Source organism: Coregonus lavaretus (genome assembly GCF_964263955.1).
Source record: "Coregonus lavaretus genome assembly, chromosome: 6".
Taxonomy (NCBI): domain Eukaryota; kingdom Metazoa; phylum Chordata; class Actinopteri; order Salmoniformes; family Salmonidae; genus Coregonus; species Coregonus lavaretus.
Window position 1 is genome coordinate 46,071,985 of NC_139993.1, and position 22,222 is coordinate 46,094,206.

At 43.6% G+C, this 22,222-nt stretch overlaps 1 protein-coding gene across 1 annotated transcript in view; it reads right to left on the reverse strand.

The window, feature by feature from the left end:
* The window catches only part of LOC311130282 (PR domain zinc finger protein 5-like), a 47,192-nt gene extending 26,152 nt beyond the window's left edge, over nucleotides 1–21,040 (reverse strand). The window contains exons 1-12 of the mRNA XM_084163011.1: nucleotides 20,864–21,040; nucleotides 19,967–20,050; nucleotides 17,734–17,856; nucleotides 16,291–16,459; nucleotides 15,948–16,125; nucleotides 15,349–15,476; nucleotides 13,786–13,865; nucleotides 11,384–11,468; nucleotides 11,136–11,293; nucleotides 8,675–8,768; nucleotides 5,745–5,905; nucleotides 897–990 (exon numbers count right to left, since the gene is read on the reverse strand). Coding sequence (XP_084019137.1) covers nucleotides 897–990; nucleotides 5,745–5,905; nucleotides 8,675–8,768; nucleotides 11,136–11,293; nucleotides 11,384–11,468; nucleotides 13,786–13,865; nucleotides 15,349–15,476; nucleotides 15,948–16,125; nucleotides 16,291–16,459; nucleotides 17,734–17,856; nucleotides 19,967–20,050; nucleotides 20,864–20,962 — 1,453 coding nt within the window. The 5' untranslated portion in view covers nucleotides 20,963–21,040. The remainder of the gene's footprint in view (nucleotides 1–896; nucleotides 991–5,744; nucleotides 5,906–8,674; nucleotides 8,769–11,135; nucleotides 11,294–11,383; nucleotides 11,469–13,785; nucleotides 13,866–15,348; nucleotides 15,477–15,947; nucleotides 16,126–16,290; nucleotides 16,460–17,733; nucleotides 17,857–19,966; nucleotides 20,051–20,863) is intronic.
* Between the last annotated feature and the right edge of the window lie 1,182 nt (nucleotides 21,041–22,222).

Here is a 22,222-nt window from a genome sequence, read left to right on the forward strand (position 1 = left end):
TTTCAGCTGATGTCTGTGGCATGACTGGAGTGAGGATTCAATCTCACATACAGGGAAGACAAGAGGAGGACAGGGAAGATAGGTGGGGAAAGACAGGGGAGAGAACAGGAAAGACAGGGGAGAGAACAGGAAAGATAGGTGGGAAAGACAGGGGAGAGAACAGGAAAGATAGGTGGGGAAAGACAGGGGAGAGAACAGGAAAGATAGGTGGGGAAAGACAGGGGAGAGAACAGGAAAGATAGGTGGGGAAAGACAGGGGAGAGAACAGGAAAGATAGGTGGGGAAAGACAGGGGAGAGAACAGGAAAGATAGGTGGGGAAAGACAGGGGAGAGAACAGGAAAGATAGGTGGGGAAAGACAGGGGAGAGAACAGGAAAGATAGGTGGGGAAAGACAGGGGAGAGAACAGGAAAGATAAGTGGGGAAAGACAGGGGAGAGAACAGGAAAGATAGACTCTCCCCTGTCTTTCCCCACCTAAGTGGGAGAGAGGCAAGAGCCAAAAAGACAAGTAGAAGTAGAGAAACAAAAAGAAAGGGAGGGAGGGAGGGAGGGAGGGAGGGGGGGGGGGGGGGGGGGGGGGGGGGGTAGATGGGACGAGTGTATCTGACTGTGCCAGGTCTGTGCACTAGTCTGTTGGTAAGGAAACACACAGGAATGTGTAGCTCTCCAGTTGAAGGCAGTTTAATGAACATACACTCTGGGACACTGTTACCATTCTGGGCTCTGGGGGAGCAGGCTAGTGGGCTGCTAAAGTGGATCTGGTAGACTGGATTGGTTTATCTCACACCGTTTTACAGTATGTGACGTGTTACAATGACAGTTGATTAATTTAACCAAACAATTATGACAATATAGTTGAATTTGTCCAAATGACCGGTTATGGGAAGCCTACAGACCTGTATGGCTGCGGATGTGGACCCTCAAAGTTCCATTGCTGGCAAACTTCTGTCCGCAATATGGGCAGATCTTCTCCTTTTCCCCTGTGTGCGTCTGGTATGGAAAAGATCAGAAAACATATTGTTGGTATTTAGGAAAGACAATTGGAACATTCAGTGGTACAACTTTCCCTCATTACAGAGCACACAGTGATCACCGATAGAGCATACGCATCATTTGGATACTATGAGCTCTGCTAAAACACTTGGATACTAAACAGAGAAGCTCTTGAAGTCCAATTAAATGCCCCATTGTTATATACCATTTACAAAGTATTTTTAATAAAGTGTTGGATAAATTATCAAAGTTGTTTAATATACTGTATATTGTCACTCAAAAGCTACAAAGCCTCAAAGTCAACCCCCTTTCAGGGTGCATTCAAGGGTGGTCTTCTGACAAACATTTGATGTCAGTCATTTAACCAGAGGTCCTGTTCAGCACTGGAAGCATCTACCCCACTGAGAGACCAGACCACACTGGTGCTAGACATTAGTGTGCATGCTACCGCTAGACACTGTTACTAGACACTGGTGTTCATGGGAAATCTACAGCTCTCCAATGGGAACTATATAGGCTCTGAACTCTACAGCTCTCCAATAGGAACTCTATTGGCTCTGAACTCTACAGCTCTCCAATAAGAACTGTACAGGCTCTGAACTCTACAGGCTCTACATGGGAACCCTACAGGCTGACTAGTGGTTTCAATGAAGTCTTTCTCCTGGAAGCTGGATTAAAGAATCCAAACGATGCAGGCCTATCATTAGAGTCAAAGAGCCAGAAGGGTGAGGGGCAGGGTGGAGACCAGAGAGATCTGGTCTGCTTGCATTCCTCTCCTCCTCCTCTCTTCCTCCTCCTCATCCCGCTTTCTGCCCTCGCTCCTCAAACACACTCAGGTCAGTCTTTTCTCTGCGCTCCAGACTGGGGGGCACTATATGCACACACAAAGAGATTGTGTACAAAGAGAGGAGCGTGCTGCACCCCCCAGCAAGGCTAAACATTTCTCACCCTCTCTCTTTCCTCCTTCTTCTCCTTCACTCCCTCTCTTTCTTTCTCTCTGCTGGTAGGTATGTTGTGAATTCTGCTGCTGGCCTGATGTAAATTCCACAGAATAAACACAAGTATAAGACGCTCAAATCCTGAGTGACAGTTTAAACAGCAGTACAACAATACAGACAGGAATACCACCTTTCCTTTCTATCCACCTCTTCTCTCCATCCCCCATCACCCCCTGCATCCCACGCCACCGGCGTTATGTTACATAAGCCCTTTCCTTCACTCTCCCTCTCTCAGACACACAGGGACAGATGTCTTCCAGATGCCTCAATGTACAATTGTTTGGTTTGTTGTTTGTAGGACAAGGAGAAATATAACTGGTGTTCTTACTTCATAAAAGGCTTCATAGTTTTCCCTGGGGAACATTATGTTCCAAAACAACACTTTTTAATGTATTGGGGTTAGACGTAATCATTAAACCATCCTTGTAATATGGATAGTATGGATGTGACATAAATAAGTTGGCTATCACCGCTGTCATTTTTTAACACACAAAACATAAACAAAAATAATATTTCCTCAATAAAGTAGCTATCAGCAAAGTCAATAGCTAGAAGGGATGGGGGGGGGGGGTTTGGGGGTCGAGGTGAAGAGGGGGATTATTTAACATACTCTTTGAAGAGGTAGGGTTTCAGGTGCTTTCAGAAGATGGGCAGGGACTATGCTGTCCTAGCTTCAGGGGGAAGCTGGTTCCACCATTGGGGTGCCAGGACAGAGAAGATCGGAGCGGGAGCTGCCATCCCGTAGGGGTGGGAGGGCCAAGAGGTCAGAGGTGGCAGAACGGAGTGCTCGGGTTGGGGTGTAGGGTATGAGCAGAGCCTGAAGGTAGGGAGGTGCAGTTCCTCTTGCTGTTCCGTAGGCAAGTACCATGGTCTTGTAGTGGATGCGAGCTTCGACTGGAAGCCAGTGGAGTGTGAGGAGGAGCGGGGTAACAGGGAGAACTTGGGAAGGTTGCAGCGTTCTGGATAAGTTGCAGTGGTTTGATGGCACAAGCTGGCAGCCCAGCCAACTGTGCCTGGATTAGGACCTGCACCGCTTCCTGTGTGAGGTAGAAGTGAGTCACTGCTTTGATGTTTGCAGAGAACGACAGGTTGTTTGTTGTCCAGGGCCACGCCAAGGTTCTTTGCACTCTGGGTGGGCAACACTATGGAGTTGTCAACCGTGATGGAGAGGTCTTTGAGCGGGCAGGCCTTCCCGGGAGGAAGAGCAGCTCCGTCTTGTCGAGGTTGAGCTTGAGGTGGTGGGCCGACATCCAAGCTGAGATATCTGCCAGGTATGCAGGGATGCGTGTCGTCACCTGGGTGTTAGAAGGGGGGAAGGAGAAAAGTAGTAGAGTGTCATCCGCATAGCAATGATAGGAGAGACCATGTGAGGATATGACGGAGCCGAGTGACTTGGTGTATAGAGAGAAGAGGAGAGGGCCTAGAACCGAGCCCTGGAGGACACCAGTAGTGAGAGTACGTGGTACAGACACAGATCCTCTCCACGTCACCTGGTAGGAGCGGCCTGCCAGGTAGGATGTAATCCAAGAGTGTGCAGAGCCTGAGACGCCCAGCACTGAGAGGGTGGAGAGGAGGATCTGATGGTTCATGGTGTCGAAGGCACACACTGCCTGGCAGATACAGAGAAAACACATGCTCCATGTAGGGGAGTAACAGGGGGCAATTGTAACAGGGGGCAATTGTATCACCTTGAAACAAGCTAGAGGGATGAAACTCTCTCATTACATGCCCATTTAGGTTCTCTGCCTGCTCTCACAATGTGCACGTTTTATGGGCAAATTATTGTTTTTGTTTTTTTCGACCAGCTGTATTTTTCTTTTACTGTCCTGAGCATTAATGCCCAAGAATTCAAACTAGCATAATTTGTATCACTATACTGTATGTTGACTAAACATTGACATGTGTCACTATTGTTGTCTCTTACTAGGCACATTATGTGTTGTCATGGCTGCTGGGTTGGGGGCAATTGTAATGCAGTGTTAAAATGAACCTGAGCCAAGCAGCCAAATTATGCTTTTGTTTTGGATTGTATGAATTACACATTCATTATACAAAAACTAACTTTAGCCTTGGGGTCCTGTAGAGTGCCAAAGAAGCTGTAAACAGATATCATTGGGCACCATCAAACTCTTCAAATGTTTTGAGAGGAACCCAATGGCCATGCACAAACATGGGTGTTACAGTAAATATTGGTTACGTACATAGAAATAATTATATTTCTTGCAAAATCATTACATGATTTTGTCTATGATAATATGATAATTCATAAACATGAATGTTTTTTAAGTTAAGTACATTTATTAGTTTATTTTTTTAGGTGTTACATTTGCCGCTGGCACAGGGCAAATGTAACGTCCTGACTTTTCGGATTAAAATCCATATTGTGATCTTACTGTTTTATGTACAGACCTATAAATGGTATGAATGATTAGGAGACAGATGTAAGTGTATTATATCAAGAAATGACTGGCCTAGTTCAAGTGGTCTCTGAGCAATAGAGTAAAATAGAAAACATTTGACCATTTCCCCCGGTCTCCCCTACACACATCTATGACTTTAAGAATAATGTTTACGGCAATTGCAGGCTGTTCTGAGAGGAAGACTAAACTAGGGCTGCCAGAGAAACACGTCATTACTGTTCATGTTCAGATCGACCTGTCAGTGGAGAGGACACTCAGACAGCACCTGGAGGAAAATAAACTCAGAATACAGAATTTAGACGATCCATACTCTCCTGTCATGAGTGGAATATGAAATGGAGGATAAAGACTGTGCTCTCTATAGTCCCGTGTAGCTCAGTTGGTAGAGCATGGCGTTTGCAACGCCAGGGTTGTGGGTTCGTTTCCCACGGGGGACCAGTATGAAAAAAGAAAAAAAAATGTATGCACTCACTAACTGTAAGTCGCTCTGGATAAAAGCATCTGCTAAATGACTAAAATGTAAAACGTATAGTGTAGTACAACACACAGTGCACCATGTACTCAGTGTCTTTCCCAGATCCCCAGTCAGACCTCTGGGGTGCATCCAAAACGGCACCCTGTTTCCTATATAGTGCACTACTTTTGACCAGGGCCTGGTCAAAAGTAGTGCACTATATAGGAAATAGGGTGCCATTTGGGACACAGCCTGGTGTTCAGTCCCAGCCAGGTCTCTTGGGCTCAGCCACCTGTCTTTAATCACTGCCAGAGCAGAGCTCTCTCTCAGAAGTCCACAGTCTCTGAACACCGACCGGAGAGAGAGACAATTCATGTGCCAGTCTGTCTTCAGTCCTACTGTACTAAGGCCATGTTATGTTTTAGTCTTTCTTTTGACATGTGCCAAGAAACAGTTTGGTCTCAATCTGATCCATAACCCAAGCGGACAATGTCAGATTGAGGCTGGTAATCTGCTTTGGGATCTGTCCTGTACTTTGAAACCCTGTGGAGCTAATGGACTAAATGCCATGTGTAATTTACAAACAGAGTCCTGATGATTCCTGGGCTGCGTGAGGAACAATGGTGGAGGATGACTATATACTGTAGCCTAGTTCCAGTCCAGCGTACAAGAGAGATAACAAGAAAACAGCGATGTCAATTTCCTATACTTTCCTTTAACTTTCGAAGGACATTCATACATAGAAAACAATGTAGAAAAAAGCACACACACACACACACATAGGGTAATTATTTGAAAGAGGATTTTCTCTGGGAAAGATTGACAATGTCTGGACCGGGCTCTACAGTATGTCAGACTGGCTGTGGTTGCTGAACTCACCTTCTTGTGGCTCTTGAGAACAGAGGGGGTGACGAAGGCCTTCTCACACAGGTCACACTTGTACTTCTTGTGTCCATCGTGCACCACCTGGATGTGCACGTTGAGCGTGTCTTTTCTCTTGAAGGTGGCGTCACATTGGTCACACTTAAATGTCCTCTCACCTGGAGAAGTGACAAAAGATGACACAGTAAAGAAAGAGACACTTTCCGTCACTCTCTTTTCTGCACCCTCTTCATTTCTAGGGAGGAAGAGACCCTACTTAAAGAAAGAGATGGATCCATTGTTGTGCTTCTAAAAGCATAACTATCACTCACAGTAGGCCTGAAAACTAATTATCCAGGATAATTGTATGGGCTAAAGAACATTGTGTGTTATGTTGCTGCTCCCTACAATGCTATTTTCAAATGTTCTGGACAGTATTATAAAAAAAAAAAAAACATTTTTCTAAAATGACGCTCATTTTGAATCCTTCCCTAGCAACAGATTGCAGGAGAGGACAGAAACAGAAGGACGGTGAACATACAAGATGCCTGCTCTTTGAATGGGTCTCTATTTTTACAGCAATAAAACAAAAACAGCAACCAGCACTTCAATTATTCATTCATTTAAAAACATTAAAAACACCAGACATCACTCTGACATGAAACAAAAGCAGAACTCTCAGCTGTTCCCAACCAGAGGCATATAAACTACAGCATGATGTTATTCTTCACACCTTAACTCAGTGACTCCATACAACAGAGGCTATTGTTGAGAAGTGCTTTTTTCCATTATAGGGGGATCAGAGGGTTGGTATCCATCAAGTGGTTTGGATAGTGTGTGTTTGCTTGGCAGATTGAGTGTTGGCTCCAAACGTGTGTTTATTCTCCCATTACGAAGAATGAACATGATGGTCAGCACAATAAAGTGGGACACAAGTAGACGCCTGTGTCCATTAATGGTCTAGTGGTCCAATAAAAGCCTTCTCTCCATTAATATTCATGTCAGGGACTCCTTTAAATACTGCCTTCATTAATGCTGAGGTTTTAAGTCATTCACAAACAAATGATTGATTATGAGAAGAGATGAAGGGCTATTGTTCATTCAATAAAGCCTTCAGAAACACATCTGGACACACGCAATTGGACACACACGGATACTCAAACACACACACACAAGCACACTGAGGATCGTAACACACACTGAGGGCTTACCACAGAGTGACATTTGACCCTACTTAAAGGTGCAATCTGTGTTCCACTGATTTTAAAACAACAACTTTATTTCAAGTAAAAATGATATGATAGCTGTTCTTCATTTTGTCACAGTGAAGGGAACACACAAGTGGACACAGACATCACATAAACATATACACAGAGACTTACTCTCTCTCTCTCTCTCTCTCTGTATATATACTAAACAAAAATATAAACGCAACATATAAAGTGTTGGTCCCATGTTTCATGAGCTGAAATAAAAGATCCCAGAAATGTTCCATTCGCACAAAAAGCTTATTTCTCTCAAACGTTGGGCACAAATTTGTTTACATCCCTGTTAGTGATCATTTCACCTTTGCCAAGATAATCCATCCACCTGACAGGTGTGGCATATTAAGAAGATGATCATTACACATGTGCACCTTGTGCTGGGGACAATGAAAGGCCACTCAAAAATTTGCAATTTTGTCACACAATACAATGCCACAGATGTCTCAAGTTTTGAGGGAGCATGCAATTGGCATGTTGACTGCAGGAATGTCCACCAGGGCTGTTGCCAGAGTATTTAAAGTTCATTTCTCTACCATAAGCCGCCTCTAATGTCGTTTTAGAGAATTTGGCAGTACGTCCAACCGGCCTCACAACCGCAGACCACGTGTAACCACGCCAGCCCAGGACCTCCACATCCGGCTTCTTCACCTGCGGGATTGTCTGAGACCAACCACCCGTACAGCTGATGAAACTGAGGAGTATTTCTGCCTGTAATAAAGCCCTTTTGTGGGGAAAACTCATTCTGATTGGCTGGGCCTGGCTCCCCAGACTTTACCATACTTTCTTCCCACATGCTGTTTCTCTTATTCTCTTTTTTCACACACACACACTTAAGCACCTGATACATAATACCAGTCCCAGCCCCATGGCCCAGTATCCTAGTGACTTGTGTGAATAGTGATCTGTCTCCAGAGACAAAAGCAGGAAATGCCTTGAGCTTCACAATCTCTGTGTCATCAGTCTAGACTGGGAGACCATGCAGGACTCCATCCTGCCAAGACCAACTGTCTGCAGGGCTCCTCAGTCCTCAATGACCACTGTGTCTGTCTGGCTATGACACTCAGGACTAGGAGGACCACTGTGTCTGTCTGGCTGGCTATGACACTCAGGACTAGGAGGACCACTGTGTCTGTCTGGCTATGACACTCAGGACTAGGAGGACCACTGTGTCTGTCTGGCTATGACACTCAGGACTAGGAGGACCACTGTGTCTGTCTGGCTATGACACTCAGGACTAGGAGGACCACTGTGTCTGTCTGGCTGGCTATGACACTCAGGACTAGGAGGACCACTGTGTCTGTCTGGCTATGACACTCAGGACTAGGAGGACCACTGTGTCTGTCTGGCTATGACACTCAGGACTAGGAGGACCACTGTGTCTGTCTGTCTGGCTATGACACTCAGGACTAGGAGGACCGCTGTGTCTGTCTGTCTGTCTGGCTATGACACTCAGGACTAGGAGGACCACAACACAGAGGACCAGGAGGAGGTTGTGGAGCCCTCAGTATCTGATGCTAAAAGGAGGTCTGAACTAGGGGCTATATATTCTATGGGGATTTGGGAACCGTATGCTTATGTGTTGTAGGGGCCCTGAACATAGGTACTAGTGGCTACAGTGAGTCACACACGTAGTATGAAACCACTCTCACACTCTGAGAGATACACACACAAACTCATACTTACTGTTGTGGATGAGCAGGTGGCGCTGTAAAGAGAAGGGGGTGCGGAAAAGGGCCTTGCACTCCTCACACTGGAACGGCCTCTCCTCTGAGTGAGTCTGGAGAAAGAACAGGACAGCATTCATGGTTGGTACACAACATCACTGAAACCTACCTCTGACTACCACTCTCTACATATATTGGTATAAACATACCAGTTAGCAGACCATCAAAACATACACCTTCCTTCCGTTCTATTTCATTGACTGATATAGAGTAAATAAGTATTTCATAACAGCTAACAGAGCTAATGCGGGGCCCTGACACCCCCTAAATACAGTGCATTTCGGAAAGTATTCGTTGACTTTTTCCACATTTTGTTTCATTACAGCCTTATTCTAAAATGGATTCAATTGTTTTTTCCCCCCTCATCAATCTACACACAATACCCCATAATGACAAAGCAAAAACAGATTTTTAGAATTTTTTGCAAATGTATTACAAATAAAAAACGGAAATATTCCATTTACATAAGTATTCAGACCCTTTACTCAGTACTATGTTGAAGCACCTTTGGCAGCGATTACAGCCCTGAGTCTTCTTGGGTATGACGCTACAAGCTTGGCACTCCTGTATTTGGGGAGTTTCTCCAATTCTTCTCTGCAGATCCTCTCAAGCTCTGTCAGGTTGGATGGGGAGCGTCGCTGCACACCTATTTCCAGGTCTCTCCAGAGATGTTTGATCGGGTTCAAGTCCGGGCTCTGGCTGGGCCACTCAAGAACATTCAGAGACTTGTCCCGAAGCCACTCCTGTGTTGTCTTGGCTGTGTGCTTAGGATTGTTGTCCTGTTGGAAGGTGAACCTTCACCCCAGTCTGAGGTCCTGAGTGCTCTGGAGCAGGTTTTCATCAAGTATCTCGCTGTACTTTGCTCCGTTCATCTTTCCCTCGATCCTGTCTAGTCTCCTAGTCCCTGCCGCTAAAGAACATCCCCACCGCATGATGCTGCCCCCACCATGCTTCACCGTAGGGATGGTGCCAGGTTTCCTCCAGACGTGACGCTTGGCATTCAGGCCAAAGAGTTTAATCTTGTTTCTCATGATCTGAGAGTCCTTTAGGTGCCTTTTGGCAAACTCCAAGCGGACTGAGGACTGGCTGAGGACTGGCTTCTGTCTGGCCACTCCACCATTAAAGGCCTGATTGGTGGAGTGCTGCAGAGATGGTTGTCCTTCTGGTAGGTTCTCCCATCTCCACAGAGGAACTATAGAGCTCTGTCATAGTGACCATTGGGTTCTTGGTCACCTCCCTGAGCAAGGCCCTTCGCCCTCGATTGCTCAGTTTGGCCGGGTGGCCAGCTATAGGAAGAGTCTTGGTGGTTCCAAACTTCTTCCATTTAAGAACGATGGAGGCCACTGTGTTCTTGGGGACCTTCAATGCTGCAGACATTTTTTGGAACCCTTCCCAAGATCTGTGCCTCAACACAATCCTGTCTCAGAGCTCTACAGACAATTCCTTCAACCTCATGGCTTGGTTTTTGCTCTGACATGCACTGTCAACTGTGGGACCTTATATAGACAGATGTGTGCCTTTCCAAATCATGTCCAATCAATTGAATTTACCACAGGTGGACTCCAATCAAGTTGTAGAAACATCTCAAGGATGATCAATGGAAACAAGATGCACCTGATCTCAATTTCGAGCCTCATAGCAAAGGGTCTGAATACTTGTGTAAATAAGGTATTTCTGTTTTTTATTTTTTATAATTGTGCAAACATTTCTAAAAACCTGTTTTCGCTTTGTCATTATGAGGTATTGTGTGTAGATTGATAAGAAAAATAAATAATTTAATCAGTTTTAGAATAAGGCTGTAACATAACGAAATGTGGAAAAAGTCAAGGGGACTGAATACTTTCCGAATGCACTGTATATCTCATCTGTTCTCTTACTCCCTCTAAACCTCTCGTCCATCTCTCCTCTTGATTCAATCTGAGCGCTGTCTCCTGTCTCTGTGTTGATGTGGGATCAGATGTGTGAGCATTGGGGTTGGGGTTAGAGTTAGAGTCAGGGTTAGGCTACATGGCTGATTTGGTATGTTGACTTGATGAAGACAAGTAGCTTGAGGGGCTTAGGTTCAAAGTACGTTTGTTTATTTGCACCCTGCTCTGCCCCCCACATGTCTGTCTGAGTGACGCCCTATTCCCTTAAGTAAACATGGGAGTCTTCAGGGGGAGACAGGCCACAGACGCCACAGAACCCCAAAGACAACTGAAGAGACCTCTAATAATGTTAGCTCTGAAGCAGTGAGAGTATGCTTGTATGTTAGTTTATGTGTACGTATGTGCTTGTTAAGTTTCAGCATTATCTCCATCAGTAAAACTTGCATATTAAAAACCACCCATTTAAATCTGTCACATCCACCTTTTATGTAGTTGAAGCATTCTGTCCTACTGAAAAGAGACTACAGCTTTCTGACCCCATTCCCTGCTCACCTTCTTGTGGTTCTTGTAGACGTTCCTGTGGGCAAACTCCTTCCCACACAACTTACACTTGTAGGGCTTTTCCTCGCTGTGTATGATCTTATGGGCCGTCACCTGGTCCAGACGCTTGAATGAACGACTGCAGATCTCACAGGTATACGGACGTTTCTCTAACCAGGAACAGAGAGAGAGAGAATATATATGATGTCTGAGTGTAGCTGTGTGTGTGTGTGTGCGTGTGTGTGTGTGTGCTCTTTTACCTGAGTGAGTGATCATGTGGCGCTTGAGCTGATTGGTCGAGATGAATTTCTTGTCGCAGGCAGCACAGTCGAATATCTCATGTACCTGGAGATACATAAAGTACCCAACAGACCAGACATACGGGGGGTTATGTAAGAGACAGAGATTGTGGATTTCGTTGCACGCTGTGTACTGTAAATGACAATGTGTGACCTTGATGTGTAACCTTTTCCACACTTGCAGGCAGAGGAATATTCACAGACACACATACACACACTCTTTCACTCCTTGCTCAACTACGTCTGCACACAGAAATATAATTAAACTGCTGAAAAGTTTGAATCCTTCTTCTGCTCTCAGCATGGTTGGAATAATAGCACATTTGATAGCTCTTCTGTCTAATGCTACAATACACTAAGACTGAATTGCTCCTCTGCTCAGAGCTTCTATAATAAAACTAAGAATGTGCAGTTCAGGCAAATTATAATAATGGCTGGTTTAAGTAGCTTTTGCGCAAACGTATCATAATGCTAAGTTTGATTGCTCTTGTGCGAATCATAATGCTAGGTTCTGACGAATCATAATGCTAGGTTCTGACGAATCATAATACTAGGTTCTGAAGAATCATAATGCTAGGTTCTGACTAATCATAATACTAGGTTCTGACGAATCATAATACTAGGTTCTGACTAATCATAATACTAGGTTCTGACGAATCATAATACTAGGTTCTGACGAATCATAATGCTAGGTTCTGACGAATCATAATGCTAGGTTCTGACGAATCATAATGCTAGGTTCTGACGAATCATAATGATAGGTTCTGACAAATCATAATGCTAGGTTCTGACGAATCATAATAATAGGTTCTGACTAATCATAATACTAGGTTCTGACTAATCATAATGCTAGGTTCTGACGAATCATAATGCTAGGTTCTGACTAATCATAATGCTAGGTTCTGACGAATCATAATGCTAGCTTCTGACGAATCATAATGCTAGGTTCTGAAGTGTCTGTCTCTAACTCAGCTGTAACATGTCTTCTGTTCAATAGAACTTTGGCCTCTTTTTTTGCTTAATGTCTTTTAAACCTCAGCACATGATTGTTCCAATGAAATCTGTAACATATAAGCCATGTAAGTATGACTAAATAAACTACTTCATACAAGAGAAGAATGAAGCATTCATTGAATTCGGGTTGCAACTGACCCAAATCTCCCTGTATCGATACACATTTTCTGTGTCTACTGTCAATGAGGAAAGAGCCTCTCTCACAGGCAAAGGCTGATGATTAGAGCATCATTAACACATCAAAGCTTGCTTAAACCTTTCTCAAGTTCATATGTGCCACATATTGAATTGATAGGACTGGCACTGGCAGCATGAAAAGGTCATAATAGGGCAATGTACTCTCCCTTTTCAAATACATTGCATGGAATTTTAGAGATAAGAAAAACCTGATTGATTGACTGATAGGTTGGTTGGCTGGTTGATTGGTTGGTTGGTTGATCTGTTCCAGAACTATCTAAAAATGTCTTAGTGATTACAGTAACATAACCTTTGCTGATGAAGTGTGTTCATTATGAATCTCTTATGACCCTGTTCAGTTCATTAGAGTGGATTAATATCTTCTGATTAATCTATTGGATCGATGTTGACAGGGAATATGAAACCTCACCCAAACACCAGCTGGGTTCACGGGTCATAAATATAAAATCCTCATTTGGATGGGAAGCGAAACCAATTTCAAAATAATCAAATAACTCACTGCAAAGATATTCTCCAAGATAATTCACTTCAAGCATATAAAGATGCTTCACTGTGAGATAGTTTGTGATGGAAATACCTTACCTCCATTAATCTCTAAAAGTAGTGTAACATAATGGTTCTGTGGTTCTGTCATTTTTCAGGGGGTTTTCTAAGTCCATCTCTGAGAGGAAGAATCCTGACGCCAGGGTTAAAGCCTTATTGTCTGCTCGCCAGTTCATGTGTGTTAAGTTTCATGAGAGTCTGTGGGGATGAGCTTGTGAAATAAAAAACAACCTTTCTCTACTGTCACACGGTCTGAAAATATAACAACTTAAACATAAAGCCAACCGCCTACAGAGACAGAAGAAGAGTGAGACAGGAGACAGAGAGCATGGGATTAGGGGACAGGGACACAAAGGAATGGAACAAAAAGAGATGGAGGGATATGGAGGAAATAGAGCTTAAAGGAATAGACATGGCCAGAGTGAAACCAACCACTAGCCCCTGGCCCTAGACACCAGAGGGCTAAGTGGACTGGGAGCCATTACAACATACACCTTACACCTATCCAGTCCTTCCAGATCTCTGAAGGATCAAAACGTGTCTAGGAATACGGGTAAACCAGAGACAGTGAAAAAGTGAGACAGTGCGGTAGTAGGTAGGAACCTGACCTTGCGATGTTCCTGGAGGTTCAGTAAGGAAGAGCATTTCCTGTTGCAGATGGTGCACATGAGCTTCCGCCTGGAACTTCCTGAAACACAATGATTGGACAAGCAGAGTGACCAATCCTGCTTTTCATGCCTCAATCTACAGTGTGATGATGTGGTGGCTAGCAATGGCAACAATGGTTAGGGCATTCCACATGTTAGTGAACAGCATAATCACTCACCTCATGGCAAAGCCAATTCCATCGGAAGCACAAGCAGACAAATACACACATTCTATCAGATAATCACTTGAGGTCAAAGTTTAATTACCAGATGTATGTTCACTTCCGACTGTCGGGGGCAACGAAAATGTAACATAAACATGACAGGGTCACTAATGAAGGCTGTCTGCCACCACTGCCCACTGGGCACACACTGGTTGAATCAACGTTGCTTCCACGTCATTTCAACAAAATTCAGCATTTTTACATGTGACTTCTAGGAAGATATTTACCCACTTAACCCCAAAATTTCTCCAAGTTTTCACCATGATTGTAAAGCCCTAGTTATTTTGCTGCTTTGACAAATTAATTTCTGAAGATTATTATTTATTTCATGTAAGGATTAATTTACGTCTGTCCCTCATTTTAAAGTCAACCCTGTTACGTGAACTGAACTCTCTTTTTAATATGATCAAACTTTTCCTTTAAAAAAACAACAACAAAAAAAACATTGAAAATCTAATAGTCAAATCATAGTGTAAAAGCAGGTGAGCTGGTTCTACTCTTTCTGGCCATTTACATTTTAGTCATTTAGCAGACGCTCTTATCCAGAGCGGCTTACAGGAGCAATTAGGGTTAAGTGCCTTGCTCAAGGGCACATCGACAGATTTTTCACCTAGTCGGCTCGGGGATTAGAACCAGTGACCTTTCGGTTACTGGCACAACGCTCTTAACCACTAAGCTACCTGCCGCCGCATTTGCTGGTGTTTTGTTGAGTAAAACTGAGCATGGCGAGCATAACACATCAACCATGTTACGGTCAACCATGTTACGGTCAACCATGTTACGCATAGATAGGCTAGAAAATGTTTTAACAATTTATATTTTATATTTATATATATTTTGTGAAGCTTGCATTCAATTGCCACTACCTGTTGCACACAATAAGCTTCCATTCCTCCAGTCACAATGGGACTCAAGATGAAATTGTCAACCCTATTACAGTCAACCCTGCCACAGTCAACCCTGTTACGGTCAACCCTGTTACTTTATTTGGCACTTACTTTAGTTATTTATTTTATTTAACCTCGAGATCGGAAAACACATTTTTTATTAAGTTAAACATGTGCTCTTTATAACAGAATGTACATTTTGTTTCTTTGGACCAAGTTACACTTCTCAAAAGGCACCAAATTGATGGAACAACCCATTTATTTATGAGTCACGTGTGCCACATCTATAGAGCCTACACCACATCCCCCTCGCCTACACACCCCTATACTGACCAGACTGGTAAAAGATCAAGGCAGATACTTGTTTCTACTTCATCACCAGTGTGGGGTATGTGTCTGTATACATTGCATACTTGCATGTGTGTGGACGTTCCCTTTGTGTTTCTTCAGAGAGTCTTTGCTCTTGAACCTCTTCCCACAGCTCTCAGCCTTACAGATGAACCTGGCATCTCCTCTACACACCTCCTTGTGCTGGTCATAACTACACACACACACACAGGAAATACAGACACAGTGACTCAAATATACAGGAACTCAGACAGGAACAGATAGCAGCCCCTGTATACATATTATGCTAGTGTGTATGTTTGTGTTCTAGTTATGTAGGTCTACCTGGACTCTGAGCCGAAGGTGATGTAGCAGAGGGAACAATGGTGGTGGGCTCTGAAAAAGTCTCCTGAAGGACACAGGGTCTCCGCACAGTGCAGAACACTGAGGGCAAAATGAAGGAGGTATACAGAGTCAGATAGGAGTAGGCTATAAAGATATGAACATAAATACTACTACATGTTCAGGTGTCCTACATCAGGAAATGAATAGAGAGGCTGAACAAAATGTACTGAGTATGTGCAAATCTGTCAGTTCCACTATATGACCCATTTGGTAGCATACTTCTGTGTAACTCAATAGAGTGTCAGGTAAGTAGAGTAGAGAGATGACGTAGGCTACACACTGGCGCTGCAGGGCTTGTTTGATGGGGAACTTCTTGCCACAGTTCCTGCACTTGTACTCTTTCTCCTCGGTACTGGGTCTCTGGTGCAGGCTCTGGAGGTGGGCTGCTAGGATCTCCTCACTAGGGAAGCTGCTCTCACACAGCAGGCACGGGTGGTCCTCCTTCTTGATCAGCCTCTCTGCACACATACACTCATTATTACACATTACACACACATGCAGCCATATCAGCTGTGTATGAGTATAAGCTGTGTGCAAGCATTACACACTTCAAGCATAAACTGTTGGACTGACAAAACACTGTTTATAAACATGGTTTAGGTAAAACTTTGTTAGGCATGTACCCATTTCAACGAGATGTTTGGCATCTTTGCTGTTTTCATCTTCATCTTCGATGCTTTCCTCTTCCTCCTCCTCTGACTCTTCCTCCATATCACTGTCCAGGTAGCCTATCAGCAGCTCTGTGTCTGTCTCAATGTCGTCCACTGCCAGGTAGAAGATATTCTCTCCGTCCTGAGAGATCAGAACCATAATCATTCCCATACACACACACACACACAGACAGAGGGAAAAAAGGGGTCGCTGAAGGTTGAACTCATTAAACCTAGACACTCGTCTGCTGAGGCTTGATTAAGGTCGGAGGTCAAACACTCCAACTCCTAAACATGTCATCATTAACTTCCACATCCTAAAGGTCACGGTCTAATCAAATCAAAGCGTCATTTTCCTTTGGCTAAGGCATTTATGAATAGACATATATATATATTAATTTAACAGAGAGAAACACAATAAATTACACTTATGATGTAACACAGACCTCTAACACACATGAATGACCTTTGAACAAGCGATCACTTTTAGCACTCTGGCATTAACGACAGAACCTCAGCCAGAAGATCACAGGTTCTGTTCCTCTTCCCTTCTACCGCGATTTTTCCTTTTCCTCTAGCTGAGATTTCCCAGGCCAAGCCCTGACTCGTGTGTGTGTGTGTGTGTGTCTGTGTCTGTGTGTCTGTGTGTGTGTCTGTGTGTGTGTGTGTGTGTGTCTGTGTGTGTGTGTGTCTGTGTGTGTGTGTGTGTGTGTGTGTGTGTGTGTGTGTGTGTGTGTGTGTGTGTGTGTGTGTGTGTGTGTGTGTGTGTGTGTGTGTGTGTGTGTGTGTGTGTGTGTGTGTGTGTTTAAGTGCATAGGCTAAGGTCATGTACACATGATGTGTGTGTGTTCATGACCTTGGCCAATAGATCTGATTGTGTATGGGTTGTCTGTTTTTGGGGGATTATGGATATAATTAATCTGATCTTAATCACAGAGATTGACAAGTTTTGTTAAATGTTTATGTAAGGGATGCACAAAGCACTAGAGAAGATTTTCATAGGAAGTTCAGACACTTTGAGAGGGAGTTACTTACAGCTGTGAAAGACGCCTCATCTCACACGGTCATCAAACAGAACCACCTTCACATCTCCTTTTGATATGGCAGGCTTGATCAGTAGCACATGGTGCAATCTTACAAGCTGTCTGCACAGGCAGACAAAACAAAAAATCCACATTCCCCATCTTCATTTCACTCTCACTATCCATCTCAACTCACTCTCACCAACTTTCCCTCGCTTCTCTTCGACTCTTTCTCTCTGATGTCCATCTTCTCTCTCTTTATTTCTCTCTCTCTCTCCTTCTCCCTCTCTCTCCCCCCTTCTCTCTCAGAGATATGTGCTGATACCCAGCTCTATCTGTGTCTCTCCCTGTAGATAGGTCTGAAGGTGTTACTATCTTCAGTGTGGGGCTGTACCTGGATGGCTGCCAGGTTCTTCTCCTCTTGTGATGGCGCCTGATGGACAAAACGCAGCCAGTTGGCATGGCGAGGGTTACTGGCATCCAAAACATAGAGCACATCGCCTTTATTACCTCGGACCTGCAACAGAGAACAGACATGCCTATCAAGAACATGAAATACTGTTGGCTGGAATTAATGTCTCATTTCCATAGACAGACCTAGCTTCTTGATCTAGCTTTCTGTTCATCTGGAGATGCAGTTTAACAAACTAAATCACAGTTGCCATGAAAAACCCTGTGATATAAAACAATGTGGTTCTATCCAATATAACATGAAAGTTATAGATTACTAGATGACTATACTACACTGAGAAAAAATATAAAACGCAACATGCAACAATTTCAAAGATTTTACTGAGTTACAGTTCATATAAGGAAATCAGTCAATTGAAATAAATTCATTAGGCCCTAGTCTATGGATTTCACATGACTGGGAATACAGATATGCATCTGTTGGTCAAAGATACCTTTAAAAAAAGGTAGGGGCATGTTTCAGAAAACCAGTCAGTATCTGGTGTGACCACCATTTGCCTCATGCAGCGCGACACATCTCCTTCGCATAGAGTTGATCAGGCTGTTGATTGTGCGAAGTTTGCTGGATATTGGTGGGAACTGGAACACGCTGTCGTACAGGTCAATCCAGAGCATCCCAAACATGCTCAATGGATGACATGTATGGTGAGTATGCAGGCCATGGAAGAACTGGGACATTTTCAGCTTCCAGGAATTGTGTACAGATCCTTGCGACATGGGGCCGTGCATTATCATGCTGAAACATGAGGTGATGGCGGTGGATGAATGGCACGACAATGGGCCTCAGGATCTCATCACAGTATCTCTGTGCATTCAAATTGCCATCGATAAAATGCAATTGTGTTCGTTGTCCGTAGCTTATGCCTGCCCATACCATAACTCCACCACCACCATGGGGCACTATGTTCACAACGTTGACATCAGCAAATGCTCGCCCACACGACGCCATACACACTGTCTGCCATCTGCCCGGTACAGTTGAAACCGGGATTCAACCGTGAAGAGCACACTTCCCCAGAGTGCCAGTGGCCATCGAAGGTGAGCATTTGCCCACTGAAGTCAGTTACGACGCCGAACTGCAGTCAGGTAAAGACCCTGATGAGGACAACTGACGGTTTGTGCAGAAATTCTTTGGGATGTGCAAACCCACAGTTTCATCAGCTGTCCGGGTTGCTCGTCTGAGACCATCAGGCAGGTGAAGAAGCCGGATGTGGAGGTCCTGGGCTGGCCTGGTTACACATGGTCTGCGGTTGTGAGGCCGGTTGGATGTACTGACAAATTCTCTAAAACGACGTTAGAGGCAGATTATGGTAGAGAAATTAACATTACTTGTGGACATTCCTGCAGTCAGCATACCAATTGCACTCTTCCTCAAAACTTGAGACATCTGTGGCATTGTGTTGTGTGACAAAACTGCACATTTTAGAATGACCTTTCATTGTCCCCAGCACAAGGTGCACCTGTGTAATGATCATGCTGTTTAATAAGCTTCTTGATATGCCATACCTGTCAGGTGGATGGATTATTTTAGCAAAGGAAAAATGCTCATTAACAGGGATGTAAACAAATTTGTGCACAACATTTGAGAGAAATAAGCTTTTTGTGCATATGGAACATTTCTGTGATCTTTTATTTCAGCTCATGAAACTTTAAATGTTGCGTTTATTTTTTTTCTTCAGTATATAATTTCAGACCACACCTGAATTCTTTATGGTTGACAGGTAATCAGTTACTTGTAAATAAACACATCATCTCACTGATCTGAAATGTAATTAAACCTGTCCCTTATCTCAAATAAATTCTAAACCTAATGATGGGAATAAAACATAATTGCACTTTGAATAACAGAGGCACAAGATGTGGGTGGAGTTTGCCAAACCAAGACTCATTACAAAAACAAGACTCTACAGTCAACAAGTGTATGTGCATCAAACTAGCTTCTCCAATTAAGCATCACCTGTGCTGTATCTGAACTGCCACATAATTCAACTATTTATCCTTTCATTTCAATAGTAGGCCTACACAGAAATAAATATTATTTATTGAATTATATAAAGTATACTTATTTAGCATCTATCTATTGTGCTTATGAAGAGAAACATGCTGTGCTGTGACTGCAGTGTTAAAGGAGTAGAGGAAGTCTGTGTTAGTATCACCTCCCACATCAGTCTGGTGTCCGTGCTCTCATTCAGCTCACTCGGCAGTTTCTTCTCTCCAGCGAAAGGGCCAAACTTTTCCCCCTTGTAGAAAACCCACATTGTCAGAATTTGAGGATACAGGATATTCATTTTTCTTGTCTTTCTTTTTTACTAGAGGTATTTTCCAGAACTGTCAGGGGCTGTGTGAAGGCAACCAGATATAAATTGTGCGATGGAATAGATGCCAAAAAGAATGTAGTAGAAAATAGTGTAAAACAGTATAGGACTATAGTATTATAATACATAGTATTGTCCATGAATCCATCCTATGCGTTTCACTTTGGACCCTACAAGAGGGGGTGTGCTCAAGATGTGTTCCTCATGAATGAAGCATTCATGTTCAAAGTTTTGAACAATGTGAGATTGCCAAATGAATAGGTAGCCTGGCCATTTGCAGTGTTTAATAACTTTCAATATAAAACATTGTTTGCACCATTTTGAACCACCATTGTTTGCAACATTGTCAACTTGGTTACAATATTGTGGAATAGCCTATAATACAATATTAATTTTGAGTATGAAAGTTAAATGACAGCATAGGAAACGTAAGTGTTCAGTGCAATATGCAATGAAACAATGTTACAATGTATCAACACATGTGTTACTGTGTAACACACGAGAGTTGAGTTCAAAGTGAGCATTGTTGTGGAGTGAGCTAGTTACAGTATCTACGTGGCACTTCACGTCAGAGCAGCATTCAAGTAGGCTATGGCTTGAGATTTTAGGAACGACTCGCAAAAAAACCAAAATACGAACAGAAAACTGCCTTTCTCCGATTCACCGAATGAGTTTTGCGCGTTGGTAAGTTTCTTCATACCCAAAACATACAAAGTTGTCCTGTCCAAAATAACAAACCTTTTTCACTCGTCTCGCCGTGTAAAGCCCGATTCCATCCTGGACCTTAGATGATTTCAAAGAAAATCTATCTGGCACATACATTCCCAACATTGTCATTGCTCTGAACGAATCCCTAAAGTGATCATTAGAAACTATGCCAGCGGGAAAATAATGACTATTGTCTGTTTTCGCACAGACAGGAGAGTTTACAGCGGGTTGTTTCTCCGTAATTCGGTCCAGGTTAAATTTCTACTCTTGCTGCGAGACTGTAGCGAGCGTCCTGATTGGTGGAAAGTTTGTTACCAGAAGCTACATATTTAGTGAAGGATGATCATGCACTTTGAAGTCCCTCTGTCCCCTAACTTTGGATGACTAACAGTAACCACAAATATGTGCCAAATCTAAAGTTGAGCAGGTCTTTACATTGGTTCTTATTATATCCTTGTGTTTTGTTTTTTATATCTACAATGTGCCTATATATATATATATATATAAACAGTGTACTGTAGGCCTATTTGACAGGACTAGTTGAAAGCTTAATTATATTTCCACCATGACATTGCTTTTATCTATTATTAATTCAGATAATTATATAACATACTGTCATAAACAGTCATGGCAGCTGATAGCAGCAACACTGAATCATTCATGAGAGCACCAGCTGTTCCGGACAACTGCGTGATCTCCCTCTCCGTAGCTGATGTGAGTAATACCTCTAAACAGGTTAAGATTCACGGATTACCAGGATGCGTATTCAGAGCATGCGCTGACCAGCTGGCAAGTGTCTTTACTGACATTTTCAACCTCTCCCTGACCCAGTCTGTAATACCTACATGTTTCAAGCAGACCACCATAGTCCCTGTGCCCAAGAACGCCAAGGTAACCTGTCTAAAAGACTATCGCCCCATAGCACTCACATCTGTAGCCATGAAATGCTTTGAAAGGCTGGTCATGGCTCACATCAACACCATCATCCCAGACACCTTGGACCCTCTCCAACTCACATACCGCCCCAACAGATCCACAGATGACACAACCTCTATTGCACTCCACACTGCCTTTGTGAGAATGCTGTTCATTGACTACAGTTCAGCGTTCAACACCATAGTGCCCTCCAACCTCATCACTAAGCTCAGCACCCTGGGACTGAACACCTCCCTCTGCAAATGGATCCTGGACTTCCTGACGGGCCACCCCCTGGTGGTGAGGGTAGGCAACAACAGATCCACCACACTGACCCTCAAAACGGGGGCCCCTCAGGGTTACGTGCTTAGTCCCCTCCTGCACTCCATGTTCACCCATGACTGCGTGGCCACACACAACTCCAACACCATCATTAAGTTTGCTGACGACACGGCGGTGGTAGGGCTGATCACC